This window comes from Girardinichthys multiradiatus, chromosome 4 (assembly GCF_021462225.1).
Source record: "Girardinichthys multiradiatus isolate DD_20200921_A chromosome 4, DD_fGirMul_XY1, whole genome shotgun sequence".
Lineage (NCBI taxonomy): Eukaryota > Metazoa > Chordata > Actinopteri > Cyprinodontiformes > Goodeidae > Girardinichthys > Girardinichthys multiradiatus.
In genome coordinates this window covers 34,007,592-34,024,521 of record NC_061797.1, presented here as the reverse complement: position 1 = coordinate 34,024,521, position 16,930 = coordinate 34,007,592, and the positions used below count along the sequence as shown (strand labels likewise).

Below are 16,930 nucleotides of genomic sequence, written 5' to 3'. Positions count from 1 at the left end.
TACATCCTTCCATTTAATGAATGTGTCTGATATTTAGTTATGTACTTCCATTTTTTTACACATTCAAAAATGTAGGTGCTTAACAACAGCATTTCTCCCCATAAACAGACAATTATAAACTAACAAGATCTTTGCACCTACAGCTGTTATTTTTAGATATCTGAAGTTATTTTTTGTCTTTCAGTTTTACAAAACTAAACCTGTTGTGTAAATGCTAATACGTCTATTTCTAAATTATTCAAAGATGCATTATGTTCAGGGCACATTGCAGCTCTTCTTTACTTTATTTAGATTAAAACATGTATTCTTGTTAATTCTGCTTGTTTGGCTCAGGATTTTACCTATCAAGCAGAGCTGCACGGATCTGCAAACATACTCTGTGTTGCACATATGCACCTCTAAGCATGACTCTCAAAAGACAAAATACATCAGCAACCAGGTTCTAGGGTACATTAGTGAATTTCTTATATAAGGTATATTATCCTTTTTGTAATTTTCCAGCATTCTTTGATAGAACTCACAGACATAGGAAAATGTAGAATTTTCTGTAAAACTTTCTCATGCATGATTTCAGTCCTTTCACATTTGCTGTCGTGCACTTTGAATGTACCTCTTGATGCACTGTTTACATACATATATGAAGAAAAAAAAAAAACTGAGAAGATGTTAATACTTAAAAACATTGCAGCTTAATACAGAGTAGTTGTATGGCAAAACTCTTCAGACTCCGAAAACATTTTAACATATAAATATATATATATATAAGTACATTATTAAGGCAATAAAAAATAATAGAGCAGGCGAAACAGTTCTTGCCCTGAGGAGGTGGATTCCTTTGCGCAGCTGATCTGCTCTTTTCCTCACCCCTGCTGATAAGTCATTTTTCCTTTATCTCTGTCTTCCTTCACGATTCCTCCCCACCGCCGCCACATGCGTACACTGTCCTTTTCTCCCTCTCCACACACCCCTCCCTTGTGAAGCTGTCACCTTTCTGCACCCGCTCAGTCCCTATTAAGGCCGACAGCCCATCTGCCGCCTGCCCCGCTAACAGCTCCCGTCGCTAACGCTAACGTGCACACACACATCCGCTCAGACACACACACACCTCGTGCCTCATCCAAACCCACCTGCTCTGATGTGCTTGTGGTCACACGCAGAGCAACATAGACAACATTCAGAGCAGAATATGCTCGTCCACCTACTCATTTCTATCTCCTGACTAAAAATATAAATTTAAATACAAGACTTTACCTATCCCAGGCTTTTGTCCAGTTTTGAGGAATAAAGGTTAAAGTATTTCTGCTATCAATGGAGGAGGTTTCAGAGGAACTTAAAAAGAAACAATTCAGTGGTTCAATTGTACTGATAAAAAGAGCATCATTTGGTTCCTATTTTATTCAGCAGAGCATGTTTTTGTGCTCTAATTAAGCTCAGGAGATCTTCTGAATCTGCTTTTTCCTGTTCACAATTATTGTGCAACTAACTTTGTCACATATTCTTTATGTTTAGTTATTCTTCAGCTGCCTATACTGTATGTCAGCAGTCCAAATTAGTTTGAAAACTATCTTTAAGCACTTTTAGGAATGGACATTCTGGATGAGTCTTTTAGACATTGGGCTGGCCTGACTAGAGGGGTAATAAGGTAGGGCAGTTGCAGCTCTGCATGCACATGTGTGTGCAGTGTGCCATTTGCTCTCTTCAGGGATAAATGTGTGTTGCATTAGCAAGGCTGGTAACTGTCTCATCAATCACTGCATCACCGTGTCACACACACACACACACACACATGCACTCATGGACACACACAAACCTTGTTGTGGTCATTCTGTTCACAGATGGACCAGCAACACATGACTGAGTCACTGAGCATCAGAAAGACACCTTCAATCTCCCTACCTCCCAACTTTAACTCACATATACATTCAGCATGGGTGTGTGTTTGGGCTGCTTATGCACAGTGACAGGAGCGTGAAATAGGTTAGTGAAAATCACGTAGGTTAATATTTTTTTATTCTTATAATTCTTGTAATTATTTCTTATTCTCTGTTTTAACTCTACATTCATAAGAAATGATACAGCATTAACATTTTTACAAGTAACACTAGATTTAAATGATTATCTGCTGAATTTTAAATGTTAATTAACTAGAAATTGAGGAATTATAGGTTTGTTTTTGAATTATAGGTCTCTTTTAGTAATCCACAGTAGTTTTAGGTTAATGCAAGCAATTGGGGAAAAATTCCCTGGGCTAAATATTTGTGTCTTATCTCAGGACAATGTAAACATAGGCGTTCTTTTTAACACAGCATGTCTGTATTTGAGGTACTTTTGATATGAAAATTGCTTTCTTTTATCTTTTTAATCCTCGTTTTTCATCTCTTCACTTTATACTGGCTTAAAGGATAAACAGTTCTCTTCACGGTAATTATGACACAGAGAAAGGCCATTCAGACTGAAACTATCATGTGCCTATTGGTACTGAATATACTTCAATCTGGGTACACCAAGATACACTCCAATATAAAAACTGCAGTATTAAGAGTTGCCTGTCTGTATAGCATTGTGACACCACAACCAAAGCCAATAAGCATCTCTAGCAGCAGTGGCAGCAGAAAGATATTGATTTCTCCTATTCACCAGAGTGGAACTAAAACCTACATATTACACACCCTGGCCTCTACCTCGCACTACACCATTGCTGCTCTGTGGGTGGAAGGAGGGATAGTTGTCAGACATGTCATTGGTTTATCTACCTGTGTGTCCACCGGGTTTGCCTAAACAATTGCCAACATCCCGCAACTAGACACACATGTACACATTTCACAGTTTCTAATATTTGCATCTCAGATCTTTAAATAAAAAACAGATGTACTAACAAGTAGCATGGTTTATTTTCTATATATTGCTATAAGAAATGTGAAAACTAGTGAGCTGTTATACTAGGAAACAATTGACAAAACTATAAAAACGAGATGAAAATTATTAAAATAATAACTGTATGGGTAGATATTGGTACACACACCATGCTTTCTACAAACATCAAAATATTTTGCTGTTTTGGCATAAAGATACAAGATAAAATTAGTTATTGTCAATGAAATTGATATAAAATGCATATCTCATCAGCATCTGGAAGAAAAGAGAATACAAAAAAAATCTAAAATCAAACAAACCACATACTGGAAATAAGTAAACACTTGCATCCACTGGACATGAATATGCCCAACAGACGTTTCAATACACACACACAAACACACACACACACACAATCCATACATATTTTAAAAACCAGCATTTAAAAAGCATTTTTTGATGTGCTTTATAGAAAAGAAACATTTTTTCCTTGTTAAAAAAAGTTTTCTAATTTTTCTCATTGTAAACCAACTTTTTGTGTCGAAACTTTGTTTAAAATATTTGTAAGAAATCGTTACTATTTTAAGAAAAGATGTGTCTATTTTCTTTTATCTCCTCTTTCTTGATGTTTACCAAAGGAAATGTCCTCTTTTTAGTTACATTGTACCTTTTAATGTTTAGGGTTTATTTAGAAATGGGCCGTCTTGATTCTGTTGTACACTGCTGACCTTTGCGGCAATTCTTCGCCTGACGTTGGAGCAGAGTTTAAATGACGGATGGTAGACCGTCTTCTGGTGCGTTCTTGCTTTTCCCTCATTCTGAAAGCATTATCGAAGGCTAAAACTAGTAAAACTCCTCAGACAATAAACTTGGCTGGAATGTTCTCCAGTTAACGTTCAATGATGCATATATGCACCAACTGATCTGTCTTGATTAAAATGTGTTAACACAACAAGACAAAAGCCTCTGCTGCTTTAAAATTACAACCTGTCCCCTCCATAGCTCTATGAAGGCAGTCTGTGCATCTGCTTGTTGGCCCAGCATGTCAGCATTTGTGTTGGTGTGTGTGTGTGTGTGTGTGTGTGTGTGTGTGTGTGTGTGTCAGTGAGTCTTTTCTTTTTATGGCCTGCATCTCTATGTCCAAACTGTGCTGAGCGGTTTCACACTGAGGCCAAACAAATAAGCAAAATTAGCATGTGGGAAGTGATTGTCTGCATGTTGGGTCTATTAAATACATTTCACCCACATCGGTTTGTCTCTCATTGCATTTCTTGTACTGGTGTCCTTGTATGTTAAGATTTATTGAACGGAAAAGGATTGAGAAGTATTGAAATATTTTTACTGTAGTTGAAGATTGTTAAGTATTCAATATTAGCAGATTTTTGTCTGTACTGTTTGATACAACATCCTTATTGAGACAGAGAGAATCTTCACATCTCTTCCTGCCATTTTTCTGTCTATGTCTTTCCAATTGGCTGCTTTTTCACTGCTATCATTCTCTTTATCCCCCTGAAATTTGCCCACCACTCAGAATGAACTTATCCAAAGGGCCATTGGTGAACAGCAGCAGTGAAGAAAACTCGAAGACAACATATGTTAAATGCGGCGCTGGTGCCTGGAGGATGCACCAGAGCTACGATTCACTAGAAGCCAACCACATGAGAGACGCACATGCCCTCTACAACCCCAGGTAAGACAGAATTACAAAAGATGCAAGTGATGGCAAATCAATGAGCTTGTCCTGCTTAAGTTTTACGCAAAAGTCACACTCTGTAGCTGACACGAGAGGGAAAAGAAAAGGCAAGCATACCGATCCAGTAGAGAGAAAAGTAAAGCCTTCAGTTACAGAAATTGTTGGAAGCTCATTCGTAGCATTAAGATGTTTCTGTTAATAATACTGAACTGCATACTGCATAATCTTAACTGCATACATTTTTTACAACACAGTGCAAAATAGGAGATTTATTTTCCTCCAGTGCAGTTATCTCACTTGCTGTAAGTTTTATCAAAGGGTGTATTTTTAGAAACATCACTGTTAATAAGCAGCTTGTTTCATATTAAAACAAGGGAAACAGGTGACATGAAATAAAGCCTAATATTCTCTGTCTTCATGCTCATTCTTACTGTCTGCCACTTTTTATGTCTTTTGAAAATTAAATATTTCTGTGGATAACAAACGATGATACATGCCCAGATTTCAAAACTGTAATAGTAAGTATATGTTTTCTTTTTCATTACATATACTGTAATATATTATCTTAAACTACAGGAAAATAATCTACATGTTCAGTATTTACTGTATTATTTTTCATTAATATTGATTCAGATTTTGTAAACTTTATTCATGCATTCCAGATGAAAAGCAAAATGCTTTCAAATAAAAAAATAGGGTTTTTTTGTCTTAAAAACCTTTGCTGTATGATCTTATTTGATTACCTAAGTATTGCAGTCATTGATAATGCGGGTATTGTATGGTTTTGAACAGCCTATTAGAACGCATTTGATTAGCTCATTGTTAGGCTTTCACAAAGCTTTCTAATGTTAAGTGTGTGTGTATATTACAGTGTGTACCACAGACTGGAAAGTCTTAGTTCAATAGGATTTTAGGGTTAGTCCGGGTCAAGCCAATTAGAGGTCTGGCAAGCCATTCTCACGCCGACCCCTGGCCAATCAGCACTACATTGGTGTGTGAGTGTATGCGTGTGGCATGCAGTGGGGGTGAGAGGTGCAAAGTTTTGCCTTAGGTGACATGCCTTATTTAACCATGTATGCGTAAATATGACTCCACACTGAGGAGCACAGCGTCAGGTTTTGGTTGTAGGTGTCAGTTGAGCAGTTGCGAATTGTAACCCATCATGCATAAAATTTTGGGATGATGGCGGCATTTAAACTGTTTAGATCCATGAGTCAGATTTTATTTCCAAGTGCAAAGTGTTTTTTCGTTTGCACATGGAAACACACAAACACACCTGCAGTATAAGATCGCCTGAGTACTTCCACAGGATATCCGACCTCCAGCTGTGCTGATTTGATTTAGTCACAATTATGTACTCACTTTCTGATAAACACACACATGCACACACACATACTTTCAAACTCTAAAACATATGGTTGTGGTTGTAAATTTGTCAACTTTTAGTTGTTATTAAATAGTGTAATTTATTGTAAAAGTCAGCAGTACTTCATTTATTTTACATTATTTTTTTTTTCTACTTCTAAATAATTTAGCTGCGTAACATACATTAAGTATTAAATAAAAGAATAAGAAAAATCGTTATGCTTTATTTTGTGAAAGCTTTTCTCAGGCCCAACTTTTTCTAAAATTATTTTTTTCTTTTTATCTATAGTTTTCTCTGGGCAGCAACAATATTATACCCTTTTTTATATTTAGGCCATCAAGCCATGGGAATGTGATTAATGTTAACCAGTGTGCATGAACACACACATAGTCTCTGGCTAGAACACACACACACATACACACACACATACACACACACACACACACACACACACACAAACGTTCGCAAACACAACATGTATACTGAGCCCAATGTAATCATAATGATAAAGCAGATTGCCTTAACACACAGATGGGCCTCCCAACAGCTTGTGTGTATGTGTTTGCGGGTCTGCGGGTGTGTGTTAGTGTAGACAACACTGATTGGATTGCAGATTTATAGAAGAGGATTACTGCAGAAGCAGCGATAGAACGAGAGAGAAAAAGAGGGAGATGGTTTCAGACACTCACCTCTCATTAACTTCCGCCCCCCTTCACCTAAGCTCCCCTTATTCTGAAATATGGACCAACACTCACATATACACACATATTAATATACATATTTTTAGGATCAGATGTAAATGCAGTGCTTAGCATTTTGTGTGCAGTAATCATTAAAACATTTACGTTTTTACAGGTTTTTTATTTACATTTATAAAATATTATGTTGAAAAAGTTTAGAAGAACATTACAATTCTTGAGAAATAATGCGGAAAAACAGCAAATAAAGTTATGTTAATCTGAAGTGCTCCTAGCAAACATGATGCAGAAGTTGAATATGAATAACAGGAAGATGTTGATGACATGTGCAAGTACACAAAATATCTTTAAGTTGGAACGACCTAAGCTCTGTAGAAAAGAGACAAGGGTAATGAGTTTTTTTTTTTTTTTTTTTTTTTTTGTAAGTTAAAACTGACAAAGACAGGCTTTGAAATACATAGCAAAGAATGCAGGTACAGATAGACAGAGCGTCAGAGATGGGTAGAGACAGTGGGCACTCCAGCAAACCTGATTATGACTGGATGTGAATTAGATTCCCTAACAGATGGTCCAGGAGCGAGGCTGTAAGGTGCATGAGCCAGGAGTGAGGGGAGGGGTAGGCGGAGGAAGGAGGCCGTGGGGGAAAGATAGGCAAAATCAGGCGAGTAAGCTGAAGAGACAAGTGTCAACTGCAGCTTGTGGCAGGGTGAAAATGTGTACATTTTCACTGGTCTGGAACGATTGTGAACAATATTGATGGATGTATTCGTGATAAGAGATCATATATAAAATTTTGTTTTTTACTTTCTTTTTTTAACCTTGAGCAGTTCATTACATAAACATAATGAACAAATTTGATCTCTATAAATAAACCTTTAATACACAGAAAAAAGATGCACATAAAGTTAAATTAGATTTTCTAGTTTTTAAAACCATCATTTGTAGAATATTGTACAGAAAATTGACAAGTAAGGGCCAAATGCTGCCTGTTTAGGATGGATTTCTTACATTTTTCCAGCTGCTGTGCATTATTCTGTTACTCTTCCTCTTACAGTGATGGATAGGTGTAAATCATCACAGTCCTGTAGTGACAGCCCAATTTCCCCAAATCTGATCTGCTTAAAGAATGCAGCTTTGACGCTCCATTCACTGCTGCACCTTTTCCTTTTCTCTTGTCTCTTCTGCTCTCCTTTCTAACATTTTTTTATATTTCAGTTTTCCCCCCTCTTTCTCTATGATCAAATACCATTTACCTTCACACACTTTCTGCTTTTTTCTTTATCTATTTCCACTGTAGCATTGCACTTTTTTCCCCATTTCCTCCTTGTCTCCTTCTCTCTTTCTTACCCCTCCTCCCTCTATCTCCTCCTCCCATGTCACATTTGAAAGCCCTGCCATATTTACTAGAGTGAAAATCCTCTTTCACCATCTGCTTAATAAAATGTGTTTTTAATCCGATGGAGGGATATTTTGTTCCTAAATACTTTATTTTATTTTCCCAGTTTCATTGGATGTCGCACCTTACCCAGGTCACTGTCTTTCTCTGTATAAGAGGAAGAATTGGGAGAAGTAAACAATATATTTTGGACAAAATTTCTCTTGCACACCTGATGCTAAGCGATAACATTTTCAAGCCACAAAATTATCATCAATAACCTTTCTTTTATGAAGGGGTGAACTCAACCTTTATATCCCTTATATCACTTCACAAACAGACTCCACCAAAATCGTGCAAATAAGTAATATCAATTTGTATCTGTTACAGTTGCATAAATTTTGCATATACTTTTAACAAATAGAATATGAATTTGTGATTGCATCTTTCCCTTAAAAGAATGATTTGTGGCTGGCCACATTCAGCATCTTCTATAAAGGTTTACATAACAGGAAGATGCCTGAAGTAATTTATTTGATTTTTGCTCTGCGGTCTCTCCAGTAAAATGTTGGAGGTCACTGCAAGTACATAGTATGTAATTTAGGCAGCTCAAGTGTTAAATCGCAGCTGGTTTCCATTATTGTATGTATTTATTTGGCAAATAAACATTTTAATGTGAATCCCAGATTTCTCCTGTTGACTGAACAGTGTTCTGGTTGGAGTTGCGCTGTTTTTTCTGCTTTTTATATTTGTTTTATTTTGTGGCAGTCGAAGCACTGCTCGCACACTAGACAACTACCGCAATGACACGAAACAGATAAAGAAGACAGAGAGAGAGAAGGAGAGGAAAGGAAAGGAAAGGAAAAAGAGACACGGTGACAAAGATAGTGCCTGGCAGCAGCACACTTATCAGCAACTGCTCCACAAGAAAAGGACCTAAATCATCACGATTCCCATCGGAAACACATGCACTCACACATGAATACAAACAAAGCCTCTCATTTTAGCTCTGATCATCTTCGCAGTACTACCTTTTTACTTCAATAACTACACCGATAGAGCAAAGGAGCTTGACAGAAAAACAGGAAAAAGTTTTTGAAACTACTTTTGAACAATGATTTTCGAAGGAATCAGTTGTCACCAAACAACACAATGTCCCCAAATAGTTTTCAACTTGAAAAGCACCAGCGTTTTAATACATACTGTGGAATGTCGATATTCCCTGCCTGCCTTGTCCCCTACAGTCTAGAGTGTGTTTGTGTTTACAGTATAAATCAGTGGGAGTCACTTTCTTAGGTTATTTCACAGTTTATTGCATAAAGCTTCACACTCACTATATCACAATAATTTGCCAGCACAATCTGACATACTATTGAATAAATAGAAATATAGCACACAAACACAGATGATTCCTCTGCTTTTGCCAGTCCTTACAGCCTATAAACCCATTGGGTAAAATGTGTTTTAGCCATTATCACATTGATTGTATGTAATCAGGGGTTTATTCTACACCAATGAAGTGAATTGCAGGTTTCCTGCCCGACTAACACTGTTGCAATTGATCTGCTGCTCCCTGGTGTGCGTGTTTGTGTGTGTGTGTGTGTGTGTGTGTGTGTGTGTGTGTGTGTGTGTGTGTGTGTGTGTGTGTGTGTGTGTGCGCGTGCATGCGTGTGCATGTGCATGTGTGTGGGTGTGTGTCAGGAGGGTGTAACGTGGTCTTTGAGGGGGTGTGGATGCACCAGCGAGAAAGAGCAGGAATGATAGGGGGTGTTTGTATGTGAGAAGTAGAAATGATAACAGCAAAAGATTGAGACCCAAAGAGAGGAGGAAAGAGAGGGAAAAAGAGAACTCCGTAGGTGGGAGAGTGCTTCAGATTGACTGTCACAGTCGGAGTCTTTTTTTTCCTTTGTAATCATTTTTGTTTCTGAAAACAACTATAATCACTGACTCACTTTGATTCTGTACAGCAGAACCCAACCACACGCATAAACTCAAACCAGTAATTGAGACAATCAGAGCTCCAGTTCACTGCCTATAAGTTGGTTTGCCACAATAAGTTTTTTTTTTTTTAAATGGTTCAGGTACACATGAATTACATTGTGGTTGCAATGCATTTATTTCAGCCATCAGACTACAGAGAGTAAACGTCACTAAGCAGTGCAATCCCCTACATTCCTACAACTGTTTGCACCCTGATTCGCTTTATTTCTGCTCTGGATTCACAAAGGAGGTTGCACTAAATAAACACAGAAACAAACATGCCCATCAAATCCAGCAGATGTGAGCCTTTTACACCCATTTTTGCATCCACCTGCCTTTTAGCCACAAATACATTAGGCAGAAGTGAGAGGAAACAGAGAGAAGTGTCTTAATTTTTTTAATTATTATTATTAACACATACCCCGAGAATCTGACAAGACGAGGCATTCCTTGTAGCTTTAGGGACATCTGACTTGAAGAATCACATCAGAATCTTGTTTCTAAAGCAATAACCCCCACACCTCAGGTGTCTACATGGTTGGTTGTGCCCCTCACAAAAGTCGCGCATTGAAGACAGATATTCTTTGCAAAGTTATTTTATTTAACTTCTGTTTATTTACATTATTTACATTCCCTGAAATCCTTGACACATCCTTTGTAAAACCAGCTGCTCAGCATATTACTATTTTTCCTTATCCTGTGCCAAACTGTTTACCAGCTTTCATAAGACAAAATACAAATAGCTCTTGTCTTTGAGAATATTATTTTATTTCCTCTGCTCTGACTGTAATTTTATATAGATATACATGAATATAGGTAGGCTTTCACCTAAATACATGTATGATGCCTCAATAAAATGTGGGCAAACTGCATCAGCACAGAGAGATTGTATCAGTCAGTATCAGTATAACTTTATTGTTGTCCCCAAAGAGAAACTCTCCTTGCAGAAAAAAACACAGATTCTACAGCATTGGGAAACAACAGTAGAGAAACTCCAGGAAGAATATCAGTACAAATATCAATAAAAACAATCAGACTAAAATGACAAATCAATCACATTTGACATTTTTATTTATCTGAATAATGGCCTGATTAATAAAAGAGCTTTGCCTTCTGCTGGTCCTTGTTGTATGCAGTCTGAATCTCTCTCCAGATTGGAGTTGTAGGTTGTTAGTGAAGAAATTTACAAGCAGATCTGTCTTTATGTCTGGACTAAGATGGGCATGTCAACTGAGGCTTGCACACATTTAGCACTCATAAATAGATTTGTAAATGTATCCCCGAGAGAGGAGGCCTGCTTTCACTATTTGCTTGTACATGTTTTTTCTCCCTAAAACAGAGTGAAATAAAGCTAACACAGAAAAAACAAAAAGATGAATGTAGCGGCTGAAAAAGGCAATTTAGTCCATTGATGAAATCACTGTATTCACTTGACTATGGAGATGTAAATGTATTTTGGTTCTTTTCCTCCTTACTCAGTTCTTTAATTCAATGTATTTTCTTTCAAGCTCCCTATGCTTCCCCTTATTTTCTTCCCTCCCTGAGCATTGCCAGTATTATCTAGATAAAATTGTGTAAGGTCCTTTCTTTTTTTTTTTTTTTCTTTTTGCTTATTGGACTGTGCGTTCTTATCAGCATTGAAAGCACAATGCTAGGTGTGATGGAAAGGTACTAACAGACCCGTTGTAGCTACACTGTCAGCACTTCTCCCCTCTCCATCTCAGCAGCCAGCCTTTATGCTTCCTCTATGTTTTTCTGTTTTACACTTCTAACTTTTTTCCTATAGGAAATAACTTTAAGAAAAATAAATTGTGAAGGTGGTAAGAGGCTTTATCCGGCTGCACCTTGGGGCACTAAAATTCATCCGGGAAGTTTGTCTAAAAGTAAGTGTTTTTTTTAACAATAATTAAGCATATTCCTCATCTGTAGATAAAAAATAATTAAAACTCAACAGAATTTGAAAGAAAAATATATATGTTTTTTGGTAGTTATATTGTTTTCATTCTAAACCATAATAGCTCAATAAAACCTGTTTGGAGTTATGTGTGAGTTTATTGCTGTGTCTGGTGAGACAGCTTTACAAAGATTGTACATAATAAAGAGGTAACAGTTAGCACAGATAAAGGAGCTCAGAGCAAACAGCACAGAGTGGACCAAGACAATTTGAGGCCGTCATCATTCTAGCACGATGATTGCATGTTTGTCCTGGCTAGTTATCAGCCCACTGCTCTAATGGCAGCTTGTCGTGCTAAAGGTTGCCCACCTTCCCTTTAAAACAGTCTATGTACATCCCATTATTTCCCCTCCCTCAACCTTTGTCCTTTTCTGTGTCACTGTGAGTTTTTTCATCAAGTGGGGAGAAAAAAAAAAACAGAAATGGAACTGAGTAGAAAGAGAAAATGACACGGACTGTCTGAAATGAAGTCAAGAGCAAGTAGCAATCTTTCAGGTGTGTTTGTGTATGATCCCAGTGACAGATGGTTCTGGTGAATATTTGTTATCTGAAGGAATTAAATCATAACATTGAGGTGAAGGTGGTGTCACAAACACTTTATTTGAGGCCAATTTATTCAGTTTTTTGGTTTTTAAAACTATCACATCAGTGCTTACTTTGAGAGGTTACTTTACGCAATATTTATATGTTCTGGATTTTTTAGTTGTCTAAGAAAACAGCACTTTTTCAAAAACGTGATTGACAACAACAACAACTTTAGTGGCTTTATGTGGTGTTATTGGGGACACACTTGAAAGCACATATCTTATTATTTTCAATGAGCATCGGGTTCTATTCTGGACCCCTCCCCCACTCCAAAGCCCTCACACAGTCCACTCACAGCAGTCCCTCCCAGTTTAACTCAGAACCGCCCCCTAAGCATCTAGACTGCTAATGAAGTGCATCCTCAAAGCCGTTGTTGAATGATCCCCGTATGGTCAGCACAGGATGTAAATGTAAAAAAATGTATTTGCCCCAAAGTAATTATTTGTATTTTAAAAAATGACAGCATTTCTCTTGTCTCTTTTTGGTACATTTTTATTGTCAAAATTGACTGTATACAAAAAAAGTTCTAAATAATGTTTCACTGTGACCTGTTTTAGGTTCCTAAATGGATCATAAGGTTAACAACAAAACCAGAATGTAGAAAGACTAAACTAATACTATAATTTAAAAGTTAATTTGTAGTTCTAAACATATTTTGGATTTTTTTGCTTACTTGTCACCTCTCCGATGATGTTATTCATCTCTCCCACAATGTTTGTTACTATGGTGTGCAGATGACCAATTATGCAAAGCAAGTGATAATATAATTTAGCAAATTCTAGTGGCTTTTCGGACAGCCAACGCCTACTTTCCTTACTGAGGAGGAATTGTACAATCTTCATGAAGTGCACGATTGTAAGCAGCTCTGCACAGGTAAACAGAGATATACAATTTACCCTAAGAAAAAAAAAGATTGATATAGAATGTAGAGTTTTTAACATGGTATGAGCTAAAAAAAATTTCACATTTAGTTTAAGCCCAAAGAGCAGTTGTATGGCATTAATACATTTACTTAATTTTTAGCCTATGAGGTTTATAAAAAAAGGAAAACATTTAACTATATCTGCTCTCTTTGTTTAAAATTTTGTTTTTGGGAATCTAGGAAAATAACATTTACATCTACCCAACTGTTTAAAATACTGTTATTAATTACATTACCTACATTATATAGCACCCCCAAACAAAAAAGCGATATTTTATAATTATCAACATACTTTATATATCTCACCGGGTACTCCGGCTTCCTCCCACAGTCCAAAGACATGCCTGTTAGGTTAATTGGTCACTCTAAATTTACCTTAGGTGTATGAATGAGTGTGTGCATGGTTGTTTGTGTGTTGCCCTGCGATGGACTGGCGATCTGTCCAGGGTGTACCCTGCCTTTCGCCCATAGATTGCTGGAGATAGGCACCAGCTCCCCCGCGACCCACTATGGAATAAGCGGTAGAAAATGACTGACTGACTTTATATATCAATATATTGAAAGAGAAAGAAACAATGAATCATTTTTTTTTTTTACTTTTTATATATTTCTTTGAGCACAAGAAAACACAAAAAAACTAAGTGAGACCCAGCCCTTATGTTCTCTCTTCACACTCATCTGAAGAGTAGAAAGGTACAATAGGACTGCTCTTTCAGCACTGAGCCATCGCTACATTGCGCCGTAATTATACTGATAACATACATACATAAATGCATTCAACCCCTTACTTGGCACAGCACACTAGCTGTGATTTCTTAATCTTCTTTCCTCCACCCCTCTCCTCTGCACGCATGTCTTCTTTTTTATTCTTTTTTATTTCTCCCCCTGCGATGGCAATTATTTTTCATTCATAAGCAGAGTGAGAGTGAGTAAGAGAGCTGAAGTAAGACATGATAGAGCAAAAGAGAGACTGGGATGGAGAATGGAAAGAGATCTTTTGGCACTTAAACTCTTTTGCTTAATGGTACTCAGAGGGATTGACAGTGGAAAAGGAAGAGGGACAAAAGAGCATAAAGATGAGAAAAGGAGAGATTAAATCATCACCACCACATCATCTACTTAAATTAGTCTAGTCGCTTTTTCCTGCCACTGCTGTTTTCAGTCCCCCCACTGGAGCACAGACAACTTCATGTCATTGCTTTTATTCCTGTTGCTCATTTCTGCATACACAGTGTCTCTTTTCTGTCTTATTCCATCACTTTATGTCCTCATGTCTGTACGATCTCTCTTTCTGTCTCTTTTAGCTCCTTTTATAAAGTCTTTATTTGCTTCCACACGTTTTTCACTGTTGTGACTATGAATCTGAAAATATTATTTAATATTTAATATTAATATTTTATCAAATAATATTTCGGTCTGTCCTGTGAATACCAGCCCAGTAAGAAAATGCTATTAGGACAAAATAGAAAAGGGTGAGCCAAGCTCTGACATTATTGAACAGCAAAACTCAGCACACACATGGAATGAATTCACACAATTTCTTAAAATACAAGAATTTATTAACAAAAATAAGTCAACTCAAAGTCAAACATATTTCAATCAACAAACTCTTTACTATGCTAAAACAATCCAACTAAACTACCAAGCAGAATTAAAGAATAACGAAGACTAATGGGCTATGTACAATATAAACAAGTTGATTAAAGATGATTGAAAATCATGACCGAAAGAGTGATGCAACATTACCATGCTTGAGAACCAAGGATTATCTTGAAGAATCTGGAAACGAAGTTAAGTTAGTCATGGAACTAACTTAGACAATAATCAGCATACCTTTAGACAACCATTCACAATGCAAGATCAAATAAAATATTATTCTAATAAAATAATGTTTTAAAGAATGATCGGCTGAAAAAAACCAATCTTCTGGATGACTAATTCTCAACGGCGTCTCATTAGATGCCTTTGTTTATTAAAATAAATGTTATTAAGGAAATGGTAAAATATTTAAGGAAATATTTTGGAAAAGAGCCATATCTTTCTGGAGAAATTGGGCTTAATGGTGTTTACTTAGTTATCAAGTTTAGTAAAATAATGTTTAGGGAACTATTATTTACTGGATTTAAAACTAACAACCTTTCTGGGTAAATATTATTTAGCAGCAAGCACGTGTGCTTAGCTGTTAGCAGTTAAAGCTAACAAAAGAAGCTGATAGCTTAGCACCAGAATCAAACACACACCTTTAAAAATACCGTCAATAAAAGGGTTAAAATGCATAAGCACGGACAGCGCGTTATGATCAATCTTCTGTGTTTAAAATCACCCCTTTAAATAAAATTTCTCTTAACTTTCAAAACACACAAACAGAACACATAGCAGATAGCCTGCTAGCACCAAGATAGCTGAGTTCAACACAAACAAAACCAAACTTCATTAAATGAAAAACGTTCAGATCATTTCATCCTAAATCTCTCTGCCCAAACCTAACCTCTGAACCATGCTGAGGAAAAGCTATCTAGGGCAGCGAAGTTTGAAGAAACGTCCACATTCAACAAACGGTTAGCTACAGCTAACCTCCTTAGCTGTTGGGAGTGGCTCGTTCTGTCGGGCCACCAAACTGCACGTTACCGTAACCACGGTGATGCGGCTCCTGTTGTCCTTCTTTCAGACTGGGAAACTGCTCTACTCGGCATCGTGCTGGGAACTCTATAAAACAGCTTGATTCTGTAGGCCTCAGAGAGAAAAGTCAAGCCAGGCTTGTACCTTAATTATCCCGCTATGAATGAATCTACCGGATACACGAACAGTGATTGATTTGTACTTAACTCAGTGCATATGATCGATGATCGTATGACACTCTCGGATCCAGTTGAAGAGTTATGTCTGTTTGTCAGCAAAGAGACATTAGTGCGCTTTCTCTCCGGCCAGCCTCACAGCGGAGTCCGGATGGAAGAGATCGGCTTGTTGCAGAGGGGTGCTCTTATACAGACAGTGGCATCATGGGAACTCCGCTGTTACATTTCCCTTGGCTGTGCCGGAAGTAGGTTAAATGCACTTTATTTTGAAAGTTCCAGAAAAGTCCATACCGCATCTTGATATTTTAATCCATGACTGTGGGTCCTAACATCACGATGCCCTCAGCCCATTTCAAAGGCCTGCCTTAGCATCATATATATATGATATAACGTGTCCTGCTGTAGTGTTTTAGGCATATCATATGGTGCAGGGTGCAGGGAGGCCTACATGTGCCAGGACAGTTTTGCTCTACAAAAAGGATATCTCAAGACAGTATCTTAGTTGCATTATTTACTTTATTAATTCCAGATTCAGTCCAGCATCAATGCAGGCAGGCCACATTGATGTTATAGTAACCTATGCTTGTATGAACCTCAACCAGTGAGTGTTCTTGTGTGTTGGTGCATGTGTGTTGGTGCGTGCGTGTGTGTGTGTGTGTGTGTGTGTGTGTGTGTGTGTGTGTGTGGGTTAGCAAATGTGTATAACTGT

At 37.3% G+C, this 16,930-nt stretch overlaps 1 protein-coding gene across 6 annotated transcripts in view; it reads left to right on the top strand.

Annotated features, from left to right (window-relative positions):
* esrrga (estrogen-related receptor gamma a) overlaps positions 1-16,930 on the top strand; it is an 88,747-nt gene that overhangs the window by 5,131 nt on the left and 66,686 nt on the right. For 5 of the 6 annotated variants that reach the window (XM_047363927.1, XM_047363925.1, XM_047363926.1 and 2 more), the window contains exon 2: positions 4,385-4,543. The exons of the other annotated variant lie outside the window; for it this stretch is intronic. In XM_047363927.1, coding sequence (XP_047219883.1) covers positions 4,385-4,543 — 159 coding nt within the window. The remainder of the gene's footprint in view (positions 1-4,384; positions 4,544-16,930) is intronic. 6 annotated transcript variants of the gene reach the window in all.